Source organism: Heteronotia binoei, chromosome 18, assembly GCF_032191835.1.
Source record: "Heteronotia binoei isolate CCM8104 ecotype False Entrance Well chromosome 18, APGP_CSIRO_Hbin_v1, whole genome shotgun sequence".
In the NCBI taxonomy this organism is placed as follows: Eukaryota; Metazoa; Chordata; class Lepidosauria; order Squamata; family Gekkonidae; genus Heteronotia; species Heteronotia binoei.
Window position 1 is genome coordinate 33,149,188 of NC_083240.1, and position 21,238 is coordinate 33,170,425.

The window sequence follows — 21,238 nt, forward strand, 5'->3', positions numbered from 1 at the left end:
ACACACCCTTGATGTAACCAATCCTCTAAGAGCTTGCAGAAGGCCCTGTACTAAGAGCCCTGTAATCTCTTGGAGGATTGGCTACATCAGGGGTATGTGGCCTAATATGCAAAGGAGCTCCTGCTACCAAAAAAGCCCTGGTTATTTCTATTGCACTTTTCTCCTCAGTGAAGACCCAAAGCAGTGTACAACTTAATTCTCCCTTCCTCCGTTTTATCTTCACAGGACACCAGAGATGTAGGTTAAGCTGAGAGAGTCACCCAGTGAGCTTCCATGGCAAAGCTGAAACTTTTTCTTCAAAGCCATTGTGGTATATTGGGGGGGAGATCCAATTCCAAATCCATGCTCCCTTGTGAAACTCACAGGGCATCCTTGGGCCACTGACTCTCTTTTCACCTTCCTACCTCACATGGGATTGTTGTGAGGACAAACTGGGAGACCTGACCTCTTGCTCAGAAAGGCAGGATAAGAAAGTACTAGACTGATAAATTACTTTTTAAAAAAACTGTGTGCAAGAAGATGTATTTCTCTTGCGGGGGGGTCCCAAAAGGGTGTTTTCTTCTCCTGTCTGCTGTTCTGAATTTAAAATTTCACACTGAAGCTCATTTCCTTCAGCTGCCTGTCAAACCAGCTCAGCGTCATTCAGTTCTTCCTGCTCTTTCCAATTTTCATTTCTTCCCTTCGTCAGACATCAGGGGATTGGCTTCTTTCCCCTCTAATCATTTGCATAGTGACTCTTTTTTTTAAATGCCTCGTGGTTATCTGTCTGCACAGAAACACTGAAAAATTAAGCTCCTCTAATCAGCGGCGTACCTAGCATAGGTATTTGACACCGGGAGCAAGGAGTGCACCCATACCGTGTGCCTGCTGCACGGCACCACAAAAAATGGGCACTGGGTGGGCAGGCGGCAAAGAAGTGCAGCTTGCATGGGCATTGGCATCCTACGCCCACGCCTACCAGACCTGGGCCTACAGTAGGGTTGCCAAGTCCAATTCAAGAAATATCTGGGAACTTTGGGGGTGGGGCCAGGAGACTTTGGGGTGGAGCCAGGAGACATTAGGGGCAGGGCCAAGATCAAGGCTGTGACAAGCATAATTGAATTCCAAAGGGAGTTCTGGCCATCACATTTAAAGGGACGGCACACCTTTTCAATTCCTTCCTTCCATAGGAAATAATGAAGGATAGGGGCACCTTCTTTTGGGGCTCATAGAATTGGACCCCCTGGTCCAATCTTTTTGAAACTTGGGGGGGTATTTTGGGGAGAGGTGCTAGATGCTATAGTGAAAATTTGGTGCCTCTACCCCAAAAAAACAGCCCCCCCAGAGCCCCAGATACCTGTGGATCAATTCTCCATGATTTTCTATGGGAATAAATCTCCATAGGAAATAACAGAGTTCCCAGCAGACATTTCCCTCCCCTCCCCCCTCCTTCTAAGGACCCTGAAGCAGGGGGAGGACCTCCAAACCGGGGGATCCCCTGCCCCCACCTGGGGATTGGAAACCCTAGCCTACAGTGCCAGTGTCTCTTCCATGCAGAGGAGGGTTGCCAATCCCCAGGTGGGGACAGGGGATCCTTTGGTTTGGAGGCCCTCCCCCTGCTTCAGGGTCATCAGAAAGCGGGGGTGGGGGAGTGATGTCTGCTGGAAACTGATTCCCATAGGGTATAATGGATAATTGATCTGTGGGTATCTGGGGCTCGGGGGGGGAGGGGAGGGGCTGTTTTTTGAAGTAGAGGCGCCAAATTTGCAGCATAACATCCGGTGTCTCTCCTCAAAACACCCTCCAGTTTTCAAAAGGATTGGACCAGGGGGTCCAGTTCTATAAGCCCCCAAAGAAGGTGCCTCTATCCTTCATTATTTCGAATGGAGGGAAGGCATTTAAAAGATGTGCGGTCCCTTTAAATGTGATGGGCAGAACTCACTTTGGAGTTCAATCACGCTTGTCACACCCTTGCTCCTGGCTCCACCCTCAACATCTCCTGGCTCCACCCCCAAAGTTCCCAGGTATTTCTTGAATTGGACTTGGCAACCCTAATGCAGAGCCGTGTCACCACCTGGCTGGGCAAGGGCACAATGCATGGCAAGTTGTCATTGGCATGCAGCATGGCAGTGGTCAGCAAGTCCAGCTCAGATGGTGCACTCGGGTCAAGGGCCAGGCCAGTGGAGAAGGATAAGTAGCGCCAGGGCCGTAGCCAGGATTTCATGTTTGGTGGGGCCAGAAGCAGCACTTTTTGTTTGAGGGGGAGCCAGGGGGCCACCCAGTTTAGCCCTAAACATTTTCTCTGCTTCTCAAGTAAAGCGACAGCCGCCCCCCCTCATTTTGTCTAACTCCGTAAAAGTAACTCAGTAAATTTGTCTAACTCGGATCCAGGGGATCTGGCGCAAGTTGGCTTCTCCCCCCACCCCCCACCCCATGCCGATCTGAAGCCCCTACAGTACCAACACTGCACTTTTTCAGAGCTGTGGCGACTGGCGGTGAGCAAAGGGGGCAGATCGGAGGCTTTCCAATGGAGGGGCCATACAGATGGAAGTGGGGGTGTTGAATGGAGTGGCCTGGCCCTCCTTGGGCTCCACTGTAGCTACGGGCCTGAGTAGCGCTTGCAGCAGAGGGCTAGGTGCAGGGTGTACAAGGGGCGCATCTCATGGTCCAGGAGGCACCAGGTGCGCAGCTGTACCCAACGAGAGCCTGCATCCAACCGGCACAGGTGCCAGTGGTGCCCTTGAACCTTGGTGCACCACAACTCCAGCCCCAGTGAGTTAGCAGGATGCTCAAGCCACTCGCCTGAGTGCCTCCTGGCACCACGGGCAGACCCCTGCCCCTGGCCTGCCCATGGTATGCCACTGTCTGTGACAGACAGCGGAGCGAGAGAAGGGGGAGGGGGAGATTTTTATTATGAACGTGCGACGGTGTTCCCTAAAATAAACATTTGGTCGATACATATTGAAGCAAACGACAAGTTTTAACATCCGCTTAAGGCGGTAGCCGTGTGAGCAGTACTAGATAGAGGTTTAAACCACCTGCGAGGATGCCAGCTCTGGGTTGGGAAACCTCTGGAGCCTGGGGAGGGCAGGGTTTGGAGAGAGGAAGGGCTTCAGTGGGGAATAATGCCACAGTCCCCCTTCCAAAGTGGCCATTTTCTCCAAGTGGACTGATCTCTGTCACATGGAGTTGTAATCCCAGATCTCCAGCCACCACCTGGAGGTTGGCAACCCTACCCACTGGCAATAGTTCAAGGGGCCAGAGTTGACCAAAATAGGGTTGCCAGCTCCAGGTTTGGAAGTACCTCGAGATTGGGGGGGGGTGGAGCCTGAGGAGGGCGGGGTTTGAGCAGGGGAGGGACTTCAATGGGAGTTAGTGCCATAGTAGCCACCTTCCAAAATGGCCATTTTCTGCAGGTGACGTAATCTCTGTCACCTAGAGATTGGTTGTAATCCCTGGAGAACCCCAACCACCACCTGGAGGTTGGCATCCCTAGATCAAAAGGAGGATTAGACTGCAAAGAAGTGAAGGAGGAGGAGGAAGATTTATACTCTGTCCTCCTCTCTGAATCACAGTCTCAAAGATCTCCTTTATCTTCCTTCCCCACAACAAACACCCTGTGAGGTAGATGGGCCTGAGAGAGCTCCCACAGAAGCTGCCCTTTCAAGGACAACTCTGCCAGAGCTATGGCTGACCCAAGGCCATTCCAGCAGATTCAAGTGGGGTAGTGGGGAATCAAACCCGGTTCTCCCAGATAAGAGTCCACAGAAATGCCTATGAAGATACCTTATTCTGAGTTCAGCCACTGGTCTAACAGGATCAGTATTGTGATCTGTTAGGATCAACTACCAGTTAAGGTATATATGCTAACATGTGCCAACGTGTCATCAAGGGTATATTAGATTGTGACCATTTTGAAAGAAGTCAGAGCAGCTTAGTATGCAGGCTTGGGCTTAGCTTCGCTTTCTGTTTCTTGCAATAAACTTCCTCTTCACCCAGACTTTGGCTGTATGTTTTTTATTGGCCAAGGACATTCAGATGTGCAGATTTGTACAGAGTATGTTGTCTACACCAGGGGTCCCCAACCCCCGGGCCGTGGACCAGTACCAGCCTGTGGCCCGTTAGCAACGGGACCTCAGAGTCAGGCAGAGACCTTTGCCTACTCCTTATTTAAAGACCCCCATGGGGGGCAGGGATAAGGTGTGGGCTTGGGGGCAGCCTGGGGCAGCAAAACCCCCAGCACCCCCACCCCCACCGGTGCGAAAAAGGTTGGGAGCCACTGGCCTACGCTGACTGGCAGTGGCTCTCCAGGATCTCAGTTGGAGGTCTTTCACCTCACTTGCTACCTAATCCCTTTACCCAGGTATGGAACCTGGGGGGAGGGGCCTTCTGCAGGCAAAGCAAATGCTCTGCTATTGAGCCACAGTGCCTTCCCGTATCCACTGTAATTTTCAGTTGGTCCTTAAATCCAAAATACAGTTATTTGAAAACAAAGTCCCTTTCCTTTCTACCCTTAGAAGCTCATTGATCTGCGAATCTTGAGCACCAGAAGACACTGAGTTCTTCTTTTTAGATGCGTTAAAAGGAGTTGCCTGGAAAGAAGTACTTTTCTCCCTTTCTCACAATACAAGAACTCGTGGGCGCTCAATGAAATCGCTGAGCAGTCGGGTTAGAACTGATAAAAGGAAGTACTTCTTCACCCAAAGGGTGATTAACATATGGGATTCACTGCCACAGGAGGTGGTGGTGACTGCAAGCATAGCCAGCTTCAAGAGGGGATTGGATGAACATATGGCACAGAGGTCCATCAGTGGCTATTAGCCACATCATATTGGTGGAACTCTCTGTCTGGGGCAGTGATGCTCTGTATTCTTGGTGCTTGGGGTAGTGGGCACAGTGGGTGGGCTTCTAGTTTCCTGACCGCACTGGTGGACCTCCTGATGGCACTTAGTTTTTTTGGCCACTGTGTGACACAGAGTGTTGGACTGGATGGGCCATTGGCCTGATCCAACATGGCCTCTTATGAGTGAAACAAATTTTGCAGATCCTAAGAATGATCTTAGGATCCTTGTCGAAATAAAGTGCCATTGATTTGCAGAGATGCCTTTAAAAACAGTTTATGATGCAGGGTTGGATCCAGTCTAGATTCTCATTTTTTCACTGATTTTCTTTCCTAATGCAGACACATAAAGGTAAAGGTAGTCCCCCTGTGCAAGCACTAGTCGTTTCCGACTCTGGGGTGACGTTGTTTTCACAACGTTTTCACAGCAGACTTTTTACGGGGCGGTTTGCCATTGCCATCCCCAGTCATCTATGCTTTCCCCCCAGCAAGCTGGGTACTCATTTTACCAACCTCGGAAGGATGGAAAGCTGAGTGAACCTTCAGCCAGCTACCTGAACCCAGCTTCCACCGGCATCGAACTCAGGTCATGAGCAGAAAGCTCAGACTGCAGTACTGCAGCTTTACCACTCTGCACCACGGGGCTCTGGAATGCAGACACATACACCCTTATATTATTCCTTTGGGGCTTTTATCCCTCAGGAACTTTTTCTTTTTCTCCCCCACCCCTTTTTTTTTCTTTTTCTTTTTCTTTTTTGAAATCAGTAGGCTGTAGGCAGATCCATTAGAAATTATTGTCTGGCTCCAACCCACATATTTTCAATGGGGAGCAAATATAAAAGGAAGAGCCCCATGGCGCAGAGTGTAAAAGATGAAGTACTGCAGTCCTAAGCTCTGCTCACGTCCTGAGTTCGATCCCCAACGGAAGCTGGGTTTTCAGGTAGCCAGCTCAAGGTTGACTCAGCCTTCCATCCTTCCGAGGTCAGTAAAATGAGTACCCAGCTTGCTGGGGCAAAAGTGTAGATGACTGGGGAAGGCAATGGCAAACCACCCCGTAAAAAGTCTGCCGTGAAAACATTGTGATGAGACATCACCCCAGAGTCGGAAACGACTGGTGCTTGCATGGGAGACGACCTTTACCTTTAAAAAAATATATAAAACAAATGGATCTAACTTGAGGGGGGGAGTTGGAATAGATAGGAGGCTTTCATGCCACTGCTGAGAGTAGGGTCGCCAGTGCCGGGTGGAGAAATACCTGGAGATCTGGGGAGGTGAAGCCAGGGGAGGTCAAAGTTTGGAGATAGGAAGGACTTCAGTGCCAATAGACTCCACCCTCCCAAGCAGCCATTTTCTCCAGGGGAACTGATCCCTGTTGCCTGGAATTCAAATGTAATAGTAGGAGATCACCAGGTTACACCTGGAGGTTTGCAACCCTAGGGAGAACTAGGCAAAACAGAACTGCCATAGGCAGACATAGTTGGGCCACTGAGTACCAGATGCCAGATACAGACAAGAGAATCAGGCTTTGTGCCCTTCTTGTGGCTTGGCTTCCCAGCACTCATTTCCAATCCAACAGAGCTCCTTTTTATATTCTTGTGAGGAATGACAGCTGACTTACCTCTAGGTGCCAGGCCAAAACATTTCATGTTATCCAGGGCTTTAACTGAGGGGTTCCATTTTATTTTTAAGCAATTTTGTTTTCTTCTAGCTTCATGATTGGTTTATGGATTTTTTTTTCTGGCTGGTCAATTTTGTAAAAAATGAGGTTTCTAAAACCCCTGGTTTCTTTGATTTTGTCGCATTGCTTTAGTGGTGAGCTGCCTCAAGCCGATCTCTCGAGAAACGGTATATTCCCTTTCCAAATAAATAAGTAAATGAGAATATCCCCACATTTAGAGGCAATGCAGCTCAGTGCTCCCCAGGGCTTTTCTTGTTAAAAAAAGCCCAGCAAGAACTCATTTGCATATTAAGCCACACCCCATGACATCACCATTATTTCACACAGGGCTTTTTTGTAGAAAAAGCACAGCAGGAACATATTTGCATATCAGGCCACACACACCCCGGTGCCAAGCCAGCCGGAACTGCGTTCCTGTGCGTCTCTGCTCAAGGAAAGCCCTGGTGTTCCCTCTAAGCTGAGATAGTGGAAGCTAGCTCACAGATTTTTAGCCTCCAGCACGCACACATTTTTGTCTTAGCTCAGGAAGGATGACCCCAGAGCACAATAATTTATGCAGTGGCTCACAAAGTAGAATTTTTGTTCATAAGGCTCTGCAGCTTAGAGGAAACACTGGTGCAGCTGTAGTGTGACCTGGATGGCCCAGCATTAGGGCTGCCAAACTCACTGGCCCACATTGGGCCAGTGGGGGAACCTCCCCCTGAATTGCTGGCGCAATGACGTCACCCAGAGGTGACATCATCAAAACGGCGGCGCCCATGCAGGGCCGCTCTAGGCATTTCCAGGGAAACTCTGTGGTTTTCCCAGAAGCTCTAGCCATTTGGGAGGTAAAACTCTATGGCAGGGGTGGCCAACGATAGCTCTCCAGATGTTTTTTGCCTACAACTTCCATCAGCCCCAGCCAGCATGGCCAATGGCTGGGGCTGATGGAAGTTGTAGGCAAAAAACATCTGGAGAGCTACCGTTGGCCACCCCTGCTCTATGGTACAATAGAGTTTTAACCTCCCAAATAGCTAGAGCATCTGGGAAAACCATAGAGTTTTCCCGGAAACGCCTAGAGCAGCCCCACATGGGTGCCACCGTTTTGATGACGTCACTTCCAGGTGATGTCATTTCGTCACACGCACGCACATCGCACACACAAATCTCCCCCGCCGGGGGATGAAGAGGACTTGGCAACCCTACCCAGCATAGCCCAATCTTGTCACCCCTCAGAAGACCATGGTTAGAACTTGGGTGGGAAACCGGAGTTGCTAGGCAGAGGCAGGCAGTGGCAAACACCCCTGCTCCTCTCTTGCTTTGAAAACTCCACGAGGGTCACCTTAAGTCAGCTGTGACTTGACAGCCCTTTCCACTACCAGCTCTGCATGCCAGCTGCCAGGGAATGGAGCGACAAAGTCATGCCTCGCCTCTTGTCGTGCTTGTGTGCTTTCCTGGCAGAATTGGGTTGCCAGTCTCCCGGTGGGGCCTGGAGATCTCCTGCTTTTACAACTGTTCTCCAGCTGGCAGAGATCCGCTCCCCTGGAGAACATGGCTGCTTTGAAGGGTGGACTCTACAGCAATATACCATGCTGAGGCCCCTCCCCTCTCCAAACCCCACCCTCTCCTGGCTCCACCCCCAACATCTCCAAGTATTTTCCAACATAGACCTGTGGCAACCCTTAGGGTTGCCAAGTCCAATTTAAGAAATATCTGGGGACTTTGGGGGTGGAGCCAGGAGACTTTGGGGGTGGAGCCAGGAGCAAGGAAGTGACATCACTTCCAAGTCAAAGGTCAAGTGATGTCACTTCCTGAGCTTCACTCCTCTATATCACTTCCAGCACACTGCATCAAACCCCACCTCTAAAACCCTTCACGGGGGTTTAGGAATCCTAATTTCTACATCACTTAAATTGAATGTGTCCATCTAAAAAATTCAAACCCATGGGCAATGGCTATCCTCCTACACTTCAAAATGGGGTCTCTTCTAATACTAAATGTATATATCTCTCCCCAGCAAAAATGATCAGATATAGCAAAGTGCTGTAATTAATCTGAATTTTTTATTGAAGAACTTTTATTAGATACTCCAGCACACCTGATTCTAAAGGGGGGGGGGAGAGAGACTTTAGTGCTAGACTCAATTCAAATGATAAGATTCTAATTGACAAATTTGGATGAAAGCTTGCTAAATAATGTCACTTAATTCAAAACAGATATGGGCTTCCCCCTTAAACAGTGGAAGCCATTCCCAACCTAGTAAGTCTTAGTTACTGCTGTCTTCTCAGGTCAAACACAATTACAAGACTAAGTAGCTCTATCATACCTCTGGTAATTCTGTGGTCAGGTATTTCTCAGTTGCATTCCCTTTGCCACAAAAAAGAATTTGTAGCTCTTTATGCTTCAGGAACTTGGCAATTTGGAAGCTTAAGATAATTCACACCAGAGAAAATTCTTATATGCGCACTAGAGCATATTATGTCCTCCTCTATGTCTAGCAATTGGGAGTGGAGGTTTGCATATATCACCCCTACCAAAAATCCTAATAAGCAGCTTTGGTTACCATCATGTAATAGAATAGCTCTAGGGTTGCCAGGACCTGTCACTGACCAGAGGCAGGAGTAGGGTTGCCAGCTCCAGGTTGGGGTATTCCTGGAGACTTGGAGGTGGAGCCTGGGGAGGACACAGAACTCAGGGGATTACAATGCTCCCAAAGGCCACCCTCCAAAGCATCCATTTTCTCCAGTAGAAATTGACTTTGTAATCTGGAGATATGCCATAATTCCAGGAAATACTTTCAAGTATCAGTTATTCGTCTTTCCATTTAGTGGGATTAGAAAAGAACACAATATCAAAACAATATCTGCAGTACTGCATTTAGAACACTTGAGACTCAGAAGCAATGTTCCCTCTAAGCTGTGGGGTCATGTGAGCAAAAAATCTACTTTGTGAGCTACTGGCATTGAAGTCATGAGCTCCTGCATAAATTAGTTTCATGTGGGGCCATTTTTCCTGAGCTAAGACAAAAATGTGTGAGCTGGAGACTAAAAACTGAACTAGCTCACACTAACTCAGCTTAGAGGAAACATTGCTCAAAAATATGTTTAAATGTCATCTAGAACCAACATATTCATAATGCAATAAACTATATTGCTTCTTTTTCACAAAAAATACAATTCCTGTCAAACTATCTGATCTTTACCTGGAAAATCCCTCCCCCCAGTTGTTATAGGATTGGTTTGTTTGGTGTGTTTGTTGTGATAAAAAAACCTGCTATATCTTAAGGGGGGGGAGGAGAGCAAGATAATTAACTCAGCTAAACAATGCTAGCAGATAAAAATAGGTTAGTTTTAACACCCATTTTCTCAAGTGAAAATGACTTCTGTAATCTGGAAATGAGTTGAATAAGTATGCTTGCACATGAAAAAATATACCTTGAATTAAACTTTGTTGGTCTTAAAGGTGCCACTGGGTTCAAAGTTTTAGCAAGGTTTTAAAAATTAAGACAAATTTCTTCAGAATGTTCCAGACACCCGGGCCAGCATATACTAAAGTTAAGCTGAACATGGGGTAGCCAAAGGCAATAAAAGCAGAGGAGGCAATAAATCAGATAAGACAATGAAAAAATAAACAGTCTCCACAAGAACACAAGGCTGGGACTGTGCTTAGCCCAGCCCGGCTGAAAAGCACATAAAACGAAAACTTAAGCACTCTAAACCAATACCTTAAATCATTGTAGAAAGCACCTTAGTCGCAGAGCAAAACAGCGTCAGAAGACTACTCCTTGCCTGCACACACACCCACTGCAATTCCTGTTCTGGAAGAGAGGCTTTTCTTCTTAAAACCAAAGCAACCCCAAAAGTTCTCAATAAGTATTCTACTGCAAAGTTCTGCAGAAGTTGCTGCTGACAGGTTGAGGGCAAGGCAGTTTATCAGTTCATGCATCATTCAAAATCTCATCAAGAACACCTCATGCCTTTCTGTTCTGTAGTGAAGGCACAGGGCAGGTTTGTGTGATGAGAAAATGTGTGCTAGATCTCCCCTCTCTCGGTGCCTGGAAGGAATGTTTATTTACACACCAACCACCGTTTGAGCAATGAGATCTACAAATCGCGCAGGTTCTACAAATCTTCCTTACTAACAGGACAGGACAGCCGCCACCCCCCCCCCCCTTCCCTTCTTTTTAGGCTCTTTCTTAGCATGCCTGGGTGATGACTGGACTCCAGTGCCGAGCCTTCGGTGGGTGCAGGGAATCAGGCAGGCTCTCTCCAGGAGAGTGGCATGAAATTGGCGCCGTTCCCCTCCCCCCCCCCCCCCCCCGCTTCTGGACTTTTGAAGAGCGGGGGAGGAGGCTATAAATTCTGGAGTCCCCCCGCCAGGGCGGGGGGGGGTGGGAAGCCTAGCAACCCTACTGATGTGAGAAACTTTCTCTGATCCGGGGGAAGGATCTGCCTTCTGCACTGGAGCAGAAGCTACTGTTAGTGGAATCACAGGGAGGCGCAAAATCAGTAATATATTTATCATTTATACCCTGCACTTTAATTCTGCCCTTTCATCGAAAGTCCTCAGCTCTTCCAGCTTATCATGCAGGGCCATCGCCAGGATTTCATGTTTGGTGGGGCTCACCACAGGGTTTGTTCTTTGGAAGCGCCAGGGGGCCACCCGGTTTGGTGGCCCTGGATTCTCAGAAGAAGAAGAAGATATTGGATTTATATCCCGCCCTCCACTCCAAAGAGTCTCAAAGCGGCTCACAATCTCCTTCCTCCCCCACAACAGACACCTTGTGAGGTGGGTGGGGCTGGAGAGGGCTCTCCCAGCAGCTGCCCTTTCAAGGACAACCTCTGCTAGAGCTATGACTGACCCAAGGCCATTCCAACAGCTGCAAGTGGAGGAGTGAGGAATCAAACCCGTTTCTCCCAGATAAGAGTCCACACACTTAACCACTACACCAAACTGGCTCTCAAACTGGTTCTCAGCGCTGTAAACTGCCTTGAGTTCCACAAGCTAACCCCGCACCCCCTTCGCTTGGGCAGTTACAGCAGCTCTGCTCCCCCTGCCCCTTTCTTATGCACCCGTCTCTCAGAGAGACAGAGACCTCTTGAGTCTCTCCCCCCTCCCTTTGCTCTGCAAGGTGTGTTAGGAAAGGGGAGAGAAAAAAGCGAAAAGACCTGCCGCGATGCTACTACTTGTTCAGAGAGGCAGTGAGCAAAGGGGACAGATTGGGGGCCCTCCAAAGGAGGGGCCATAAGGTTGCATGGGGGGTTGAAAGGATGGGTCTAGGCCCCCTGGGGCCCCCTGTAGCTATGGGCCTGTTATGCCTGTTGGATGACAAATTCTTGCTGAATAAATAATGGGAGGACGAAGTCTGAGTCCAGTGGCTTTTAAGGCCAACAGAGTCCTATTAAAGGGATAGGCTTTTGTGCTTAAGCTTTCTTGAGAAAGCTTATACACAAAAGCATATATCTTGAATAAAGCTTTGCTGGTCTTAAAGGTGCCACTGGACTCAGACTTTGGTCTGCTGCTTCACACCAACACAGCTACCCCCCCACACACACACACACCGAGTCTATAAACAATAATGGGTTACATATAATAAATTAACCGGGCTAAATTAACTACAAATAGTTTTAAAATCCTATTAAAACCAAATATATTTTGGCCACAAGGCCTTCCTCAGCGGAGCAAATTATTAAAATGCATACCATAAAAGTAAAATTATTCCAAATACAACATTTCTGACCTGAGGTTTAAGACACACACAAGAAGTAGGGCCAGATCATTAACTAGACAATTCCCCCTTCATTAACAGAATAAATTAGGGCCATCAAAAATCTTTTTTTTTTTTCAGATTGCTGTTGTTCATGGTCCAAATATCTCTGCAAGCAAGGTCAGAATGTGAATAGGAGCTCTATGGTGTGTGTGTGTGTGTGTGTGTGTGTAACCACATTCAGGATTGTTTTTTTGTTGTATTTTAAACACACCATAGAGCAGGGGTGTCAAACATGCAGTTCGGAGGCCAAATCGGGCCCCCAGAGGGCTCCTATCAGGCCCCTGAGCAACTGGCTGTCATCTGCTTCCTTCTCCCTCGCTCTTGCTTCCTTCTGCATCACAGCTTGCTTTGCAAGGCTTGCTCCATCGCATGGGAGCCCCAGAGTGAGCCTCTATTCTCTCCATTGGCTGAGGTTCCTCCCTTGGGGAGGAAGGGGGAAGGAATAGCATGTTTTGCCAGGCTCTCTGAATCACATAGCAGAGCTACTGTGCCAAACCTCTCTTCCTTCTATTGACAGAGGCTCCCCCTCCAAGTCCCTGGGGAAGGGAGGGAAAGAGCCAGAGCTTTCTTTGCCCAGTTCCCTGAATCCCATGGGAGAAATACAAAGAAAGCACCTTTAAGACCAATGAGTGCTAACGTTTTAAGCATGTTTTAAGTTTTTAAAAAATATATATTTGTGTTTGTCTGTGCTCTTTATATTTGTATTTGTCTCTGCTACCTAATCTTGTGAAAAACAATTTTATTATTCTGTAACATATTATATTAATACTCATCAATTATTAAAAATTTCATACCAATACATTACATTTTCCACCTCCCTCCCCCCCTTTTCGTGACCTCCACCGGTGCATTAAAATACTAAAATGAAATAAAAGATAGTTTTAACATTTTAAGAATCTTCATAAAAAAATCTTATAACTATAATAAAAAATAAGGGGAAAAAACCATTAACTATGATTATAATTCATCTTCATTATAATCCTTTAGTCCTTAGTCCTTATCATAAAAATAAAATTGAAGAACTACATATTCCCATAATCTCATTTTTAACTAAACTAAATTGAGAAAAAAGGTATAATCCCATAGTCACATTTTTTAACTGTAGTCCATTTACTATTCCCTTAGCATTCAACTATTGTCAAAAATCACCAAATGTCCTTTAACCTTCCGTTGTTTTTCAACATATTTCTGAAATTTTCTCCACTCATTTTTAAACTTCTCTATATCATATTATTTTAAGATTCTTGTAAACTTGTCCATCTCACTCCAATGCATAACTTTCATAATCCAGTCCCACTTTTCTGGTATTTTGTCTTGCTTCCACATCTGCACATATAATTTCCTTGCAGCTGAAAGCATGTACCAAATTATTGTTCTATCTTGTTTCGGAAATTTTTCCTTTTGTAATCCCAACAAAAAGATTTCTCTCCAGTTCTGTTTGTTCTTGTCTTACTCCATCATTTTTAATATGTTGCAATTGAAACCAATTTGTTGCAATTGAAACCAATTATACTTATATTCTAATTCTTCTGCCGATTTTAATTCCGCTTTACCGCCATGTATTTTTAATAGTTGTTTGTAAGATTACCATTTCTCTTCCTTAATATCTGAATATAACTTTATTACTTCTGTTGGCACAATCCAAAGCGGTTTCCTCTCGTCCCATATCTTTTGTATTTCAACCAAGTTGTTAACAAATTACTTCTTATATAATGATGTAGGAAAAAGCCATCCATCTTACTTTTCCCATAACACAAATATGCATGCCAACCAAAAACGTTCCCATGGACTTCTAATGTTAGTAATTTTCTATTTAGTAACGTCATCCATTCCTTAATCCACACCAAACAAACTGCATCATGGTACAACTTTAAATCTGGAAGTTGGAAGCCTCCCCTTTCTTTTGCATCAGTCAAAATTTTCATTTTAATTCTTGGTTTCTTGCCAGCCCATGCAAATTCTGAGGGTTTCCTTTGCCATTTATTAAATTGTTTATTATCCTTCACAATTGGAATTGTTTGAAACAAGAACATAATTCTTGGTAACACATTCATTTTAATTACAGAAATTCTGCCCAGTATAGACAGGTTCAACTTATTCCATTTTAACAAGTCTCCATCAATTTTCCACCAAAGCTTCTCATAGTTGTTTTTATACAAGTCAATGTTTTTTTGTTGTAATTTCTACCCCTAGGTATTTTACTTTGGAGGTCACTTCACACTCTTTTAGACTTTGTAGTTCTTCCTGTTTATTCTTTGCCATATTTTTACACAAAATTTTTGACTTCTCTTTATTTATATAGGAGCCTGCCAATTCTTCATATTCTTGTATCTTACAAAGCAACAGTGGTGTAACTTGAGTTGGATTTTCATTTATAAACATTACATCATCTGCAAACGCTCTGTATTTATAAGAAAAAACTTTCAATTTCAGTCCCTCTTTCTCTTTATCTTCTTGGATTTGCATAAGCAATACCTCTAAAGTCATTATAAATATCAATGGAGATAGAGGACAACCTTGTCTTGTTCCTTTACTGATTATCATTTTTTCTGTCAAATCTGCATTTATACAGAGTCTTGCTTGTTGTTCAGTATATATCGCCTTCACCATTCTTACAAAATCTTCTCCCAGTCTCAATTTCTCCATCACTGCAAACATAAAGTCCCAATGCACATTATCAAATGCTTTCTCTGCATCTGCAAAATATAATGCTACTTCTTTTTCAGGATGGTTCTCATAGTATTCAATAATGTCTATAGCCGTTCTAATATTATCTCTAATTTGCCTCCTGGGAAGAAATCCTGCTTGTTTGTCTTTAATAAAATTATTTAAATGCTGTTTAAGGCATTCTGCTAATATTCTAGCATATATTTTGTAATCATTATTAAGTAAAGAAATTGGTCTGTAATTTTTTACGTTCATGGTGTCTTTCCAATTACTCAAATTACTGCTTCTTTCCAAGTATTAGGTATTTTACCGTCTATTCTTATAGCATTCATTAACTTCTGAAGTTTTGGTAGTAGGGCCTCCATGAGGATTTAATAAAATTTTGCTGTAAAACCATCTGGACCGGGTGCTTTTCCCAATTTCATTGCATTAATTGCCAGCTCTATTTCTTCCTTTCCAATTGGTCTGCTACCTAATCTTAAATAGGTTCACACATGGCTCAGCCTGACATAGCTTGGCCCAATCCAACACGGCCCGTCCCGTCAAGGTCTCATTTATGTCAGATCCGGCCCTCATAGCAAATGAATTCGACACCCCTGCCGTAGAGCTATGATTCACTCTAGTAAAGGGACAGGACGTTTTTCTTTGGGCCAGCTGCCAATCTGTGTGAGTGTTTGTGTGTGTGTACATAGACTTCACATAATAAGTGTCTCACTTCTGCACCCGAGGAGACTTATAAGGACACTTTTGCACATGCTAAACATTGCACTTTCAATTTACTTTAGCAATCATTTGCAAGTGGGATTTGCCATTCCCCAGGGCTTTTTCTGTAGGAAAAGCCCAACAGGAACTCATTTGCATATTAGGCCACACACCCCCGGTGCCAAGCCAGCCAGAACTGCATTCCTATGCATTCCTGCTCAAAAAAAGCCCTGGCCATTCCACATAGTAAAATCCAGCTGCAAAGCACATTGAAAGTTGATTAAAAGTGCATTATTCAGCATGTGTGAAAGCACTCTTTGAGTGGCTTTGCTTCATGTTGCTAATTTTTTCTTACTGCAAGCAGGTTCTGGCTTTGCTGCACTTCTCCTCACTCCCCAATATAGCAGCTGAGGTTCTTGCAACAACAGAGGGATATATGGTGGTTGGAACTCTCTGTCTGGGGCAAGTGATGCTCTGCATTCTTGGTGCTTGGGAGGGGCAATGGTATGAGGACTTCTAGTGTCCTGGCCCCACTGATGGACCTCCTGATGGCACCTGGGTTTTTTGGACACTGTGTGACACAGAGTATTGGATTGGATGGGCCATTGGCCTGATCCAACATGGCTTCTCTTATGTTCTTAGGTTTCATCCTTTTTTGCTTGCACACAAAAGATGATTTATTGCTTGCAGATGGGACAACAAACGAGTGGTGTTCCCCAGTGAACTGCGTAGGTGTCTGCTCCATTTCCTTTTCTCCCTGTTCTGACAGGAGGCTTCCTAGTCCACCAGTCTGTTCAAGAACTAGGATTTACCCTTCAGAGCATCACTTGGTAGGGTTGGAGCACATGGGTTGTGACCACGTGAACCAGTTGATCCAGCAGAGCTTCCTTCCTGGCCCTGGGCTTAAATAGACTAAAGAGAAGCAGCTGCAACTGTTCTGGAGGCAGTTCCTGGAATATACCTGCTGAGGTCTTAATTGCCAGAATCCTGCGGAAAATTAAGCCTAGTGTGGTTCCCCGGCCATTGCATGGGCTACTAGTCATCATAGCTCAGAACAGGGGTGGAATTCTAGCATGAGCTCATTTGCATATTAGGCCACACACACCTGATGTAGCTAGTCCTCCAAAAGCTTACAAGGCTCTTTTTTTGTAAGCTGTTGGAGGATTGGCTACATCAGGGGGGTGGCCTAATATGCAAAGGAGCTCCTGCTAGAATTCCACCCCTGGCTCAGAATATCCAATAAATGAATTCTATACAAGTTGGCCATCCATAATCTGTCTCTTTCTGCTGTCTACCACAGCTTGCCCGCTACACCAAAGAAGGATTTCTTCACTTGGGTGCTCTTGGGACCACGATTCTCCTGCCCGATACCCGATGTCTAGTGGACAACATGAAAAGCCATTCCCCCCAACTCCTCGATTGCGAGAAAGTCAAGAGCAGTCTCCATAAGCGCTGGAATTTCATACAGGTTTGGGTGCCGTCACAACATTTTACATTTCTAAACTAAAAGGGAGGAAATTAATCAAATGAGAAAGAAGATGGTGGCAGGTCAGGGGGAGGAGCCAGACAGACAAGGACGAAAAAATGCTTGGAATATTGAGAGCTGCTAAGTGCCTGTCAAGGGAAAAGGGGGGTGGGTGGGATCAATGATTACGCTTCTAAAGACTTAGAGATCCCTGGAAAGAAGAGAACGTGTGTGTTTTGTGGGGAGACAGAATTTCCAAAATGCTTTACCTAGCTATGGGTCTACAATGAATCATGAGTAAGTAGACAAGTACTCAGCTTATGCGGCATATCAAAGTTATAGAAGATACGTCAGGGCTTTTTTTGTAGAAAAAGCCCAGCAGGAACTCATTTGCATATTAGGCCACACCAGGGGTGGCATTCTAGCAGGAGCTCCTTTGCATATTAGGCCACACACACCCTGATGTAGCCAATCCTCCAAGAGCTTACAAAAAAGAAACTTGTAAGCTGCTGGAGGATTGGCTACATCAGGGGGTGTGGCCTAATATGCAAAGGAGCCCCTGCTAGAATTCCACCCCTGGGCCACACCCCTGATGCCAAGCTGGCCAGAACTACATTCCTGTGCTTTCCTGCTCAAAAAAAGCCCTGAGAAACATCAGGGTACTGAAACAGTTTTATTGTACATGCACGTGACCTGTGCCAGCCCACTGCGCCCCCCGCCTCCACCTGTCCGCCCTTCGCAGTGCTGCAAAACAATGCCGCACTCCATCGCCCCCCCCCATCAGAGCGCTCTGCGCCTGGGCTTACCGTCTTCGATGTGGCTGGTGGCACAGCATCTACTCCTTTGAAGAGCCCACAGAAGGAGGCTTCTCTGCCCTCCTTCCAGGAACTGGAAGTGAGGGGGAGCAAAGTCTCCTCCCACGAGCTCTTCAAAAGAGTAGATGCCACACTAGCTGCATTGAAGGCGGTAAGGCTCAAGCATGGCATGCTCTGAGGAGGGGGGGGGTGAACGGGGCAGGTTCTGACAGTGCCACGATGGGTGGACGGTGGAAGGGTGGCAGTGGGCAGGCTCTGATGCTCTGGTCGTGTGGGGAGGCAGGGGGAGTGCAAGGGAAGGTAGGGGGCGGTAGGCAGTGGCGGCGGGAGGGAGGCAGGCAATCTAGGCATTTGCCATGGGCACCGGTAGAGGGGGGGAGCCCAATTTGGTGCCCTCCACCTCCCAGCTGCCCTAGGCAACCACCTAGTTTGCCTAGTGGGCGAGCCGGCCCTGCACTTGGCATGGCCGTTGTGTGGGTAGAATTCCTAGCAGATTTAACAATTGCCAGGGCAAAATTGGCTGCGCTTCATACCACCTTTGTGGTAATACATGTCAAGAAACAGCTCCTGTATTCCACTTCTCCATAATCTGGGGAACAAAGCTCTCTAATATCTGAGAGAGATTGGGGTGCCCCCTCTACAGTTCCCCAAGTGAAGCTTGAAAACAATGGGAATTTTCTGTTATCCTGTTTGTTACCCGCTTTCATACAGAGTGGCAGTACAGTTTCCTTCAGGTCCTGATTCATGTTCATCCACTTTTGCCTTCTGCTTCCCAATCTGGATGTCTTTATTTGTAAAGGACTTGGAGGAAGAGGCGATCTTGACGTGACTATGCATAGTGATGCATTAAGGTTCTTTCACGTGAGTGGGCAGGGAAGCATATCCACATCAGAAAAACAGTGCCTCAAAAGGTGTCATTGCACATAACATAACCTTTTTAGCAACACACAGCAATGCAAGCTTTTAATAGCAAACATGGGTGCGAGTAATGTAGAAACGTTGCAAAGGAACAAAATGGTGGCAAAGAACATACGATCTAATTCAGGCATTAATCTTTAACTAGTGGAACGCAGCAGAAAGAGATGTTCTGCAACCTGTGGTCCGTCTGTTTAGAGTGATTCACACCTGTAGCATCCTGCTTCAAAACAGCTGACCTCTCAGAATTCCTGGCAGGTGGACCAGGGGAAGGATTCTATTTGCGATCAGTTGTGGCCCCCTAATGACAAATGTTACCAGAGGCTGTATGTTAAAATAAATCGGCAACCTTATTTTTTACTGGGTTGATCACCTTGGTCAACCCCTCCAGTCAAGTCCAGTGCTGGATTAAATCCTGTGGAGGCCCCTAGGCACTCAAAATCTTGGGGGAAGCCCTCACGAATTATCTGAGTCAGAGCACCTGCCCCGGCCTCAGGCACCTTCTCAAAAGCCCCTTTGACAAAAGCTGCGGGGGAGAGGCAGAGAGAGGCAAACTTGGAGACGACACCAGGCAAGTCAGGCAAAGAGCGGTTCAGTTGCTGGCTGTGTGGGCAGGCTGGGAGGGCCACAAGTTGGGGGGAAATCAGGGGGGAAGCCAGCCCGGGGCCCGTAAAGGCATGAGGGCCCATAGGCCAGTGCCTACCTGGCCTAATTGTTAATCCGGCCCTGATGAAGTCCTTGTTGCAGATGGAATCCCAAATGTCAGCCATGGCTTTGACGGTCTGTTTTTTGTTTGTTTTCACTTAGAACGGCGCAATTATCAATAAAGGGACAGGACGCTGTTTGGAAGTTGAGAATAAAGGCTTGTCGGGGATGGATCTTATCCTCCGCAGCTGCACAGGACAAAGATGGACAATTAAGAATTTCATCAAGTAGAAATCTCGCCCTTTGCTGACGAACGAATGGAAATGAACTCTCGCAAAGGGCCATTTCAAAGCAAACCCCTTTGCCCTATTCACATTATCAGGGAAGGATTTTAAGGGAAGAGAAGACAGATTAATTTTTTTTTAAAGCTTTTATTTATTGAACCGTTCTTCTCTCCACAGCTTTTTCTCTCAAATGGTATTCCCTGTTTCTTTTGGAGTGCAACGCTAAGGATAATTTCCTGGCCCTTGGCTGAAGTGCCAGCAAAGGGTGCAAGAGGAACAGAGAATAAACCTTGGCTTTCTTAAAGCCTGCATTTTCAGGCGAGCTAGACAACCATGTGATATAAACATAATCTCCCAAGCTGCTGAAGGATCCTTTAAAAACTCGGTTTTTCAGTCTTCTTCCAAACTGATTGTGCAGCTTTGAAAATCCTGCAGGGAAACCTGAACTTCTTAAAACTACATTTCAGGAAGCTCCATGAGGAAAAAAAAGAAAACCCTTTTCTCCTTGCACAGTTGTTGGATTATCATAGTCAAAGTAAAAAAAAAAAAAAAAACCTCCCTCAGACGTCAACAAGTGTGCAGAATGACAACACGGCTTCTGTGTGCGTTTCTGTTCATCTTTCTGTCGGTCTTCATGAAAGAGTGCACTATTTTTGACAAGGAATATTTTAATGAAGACTTGCTTACCGCCAGCATTGAAGCGACAGGATTAATTTTGGGCTTGTGTGGTTTCTAAAGTGTAATAAGTAGAACATCATTTTTAAAGGGGGATTTTAATTTGTGTGATGTGCTTTAGAGAACAGAAAACGCCCCTCGTCTTACGTGTCAGAAATGTATTTCCTGTTACTGTGGACCATTTTGCCACACACTTGTCCTCTTTCTTAACCACTGACTGATGAGGAAAAATACCAGTTTCATTCTCACCACCATAGATATAGCAAAAAAGGCGGGAAAATGAGGGAACCTTTCCCTCTCACCGTTGATTTTGCATGTTTGCAATGGGGATGTTTCTGATATTTTCTGATATATTCCGGTATTTTCCTCATCTGATATTTCTCCTCATCAAAATTACATGCATTCAAAATGCTCAATTGTTCTCGTTTTATTTCCAGATTGTGTACATGACACAGTATAAAGTACAAGCTGACATCATTTTGATTGTGTTTTCTCTCCTCCCCTCTCTATTAGCAATGTGGGGATTGAGAAAAGAATGCACAACAGCCATCTAAATGTGAAATAGTCATCCTGGTGTGTTCAGTCTCTGGCATCTCCCATCAAAGGATTTCAAGGAACAGGAGACCCTCGGGAACCGCCAATCAGAACAGCCGCATTGAGGCAGCTTCCTATCTACAGTTACCTCTAGATACTTTTTGTATGGGGTGTGTGTGCTTTTGAATACGCAGCAGATGCACGTGAATGAAGCACCACACAAAAAGAATCTCTCTTCTTTTTTTGCGGTGTTTTATCAAGATGCTTTGCACAGTGGTCATGTACAGAAG

General features: G+C 45.9%; 1 protein-coding gene across 1 annotated transcript in view; it reads left to right on the forward strand.

Annotated features, from left to right (window-relative positions):
• GALNT17 (polypeptide N-acetylgalactosaminyltransferase 17) overlaps window positions 1–20,891 on the forward strand; it is a 340,476-nt gene extending 319,585 nt beyond the window's left edge. Inside the window, exons 10-11 of the mRNA XM_060259462.1 lie at window positions 16,916–17,083; window positions 19,618–20,891. Of these exons, the coding sequence (XP_060115445.1) occupies window positions 16,916–17,083; window positions 19,618–19,746 (297 nt within the window). The 3' untranslated portion in view covers window positions 19,747–20,891. The remainder of the gene's footprint in view (window positions 1–16,915; window positions 17,084–19,617) is intronic.
• Window positions 20,892–21,238: the final 347 nt, after the last annotated feature.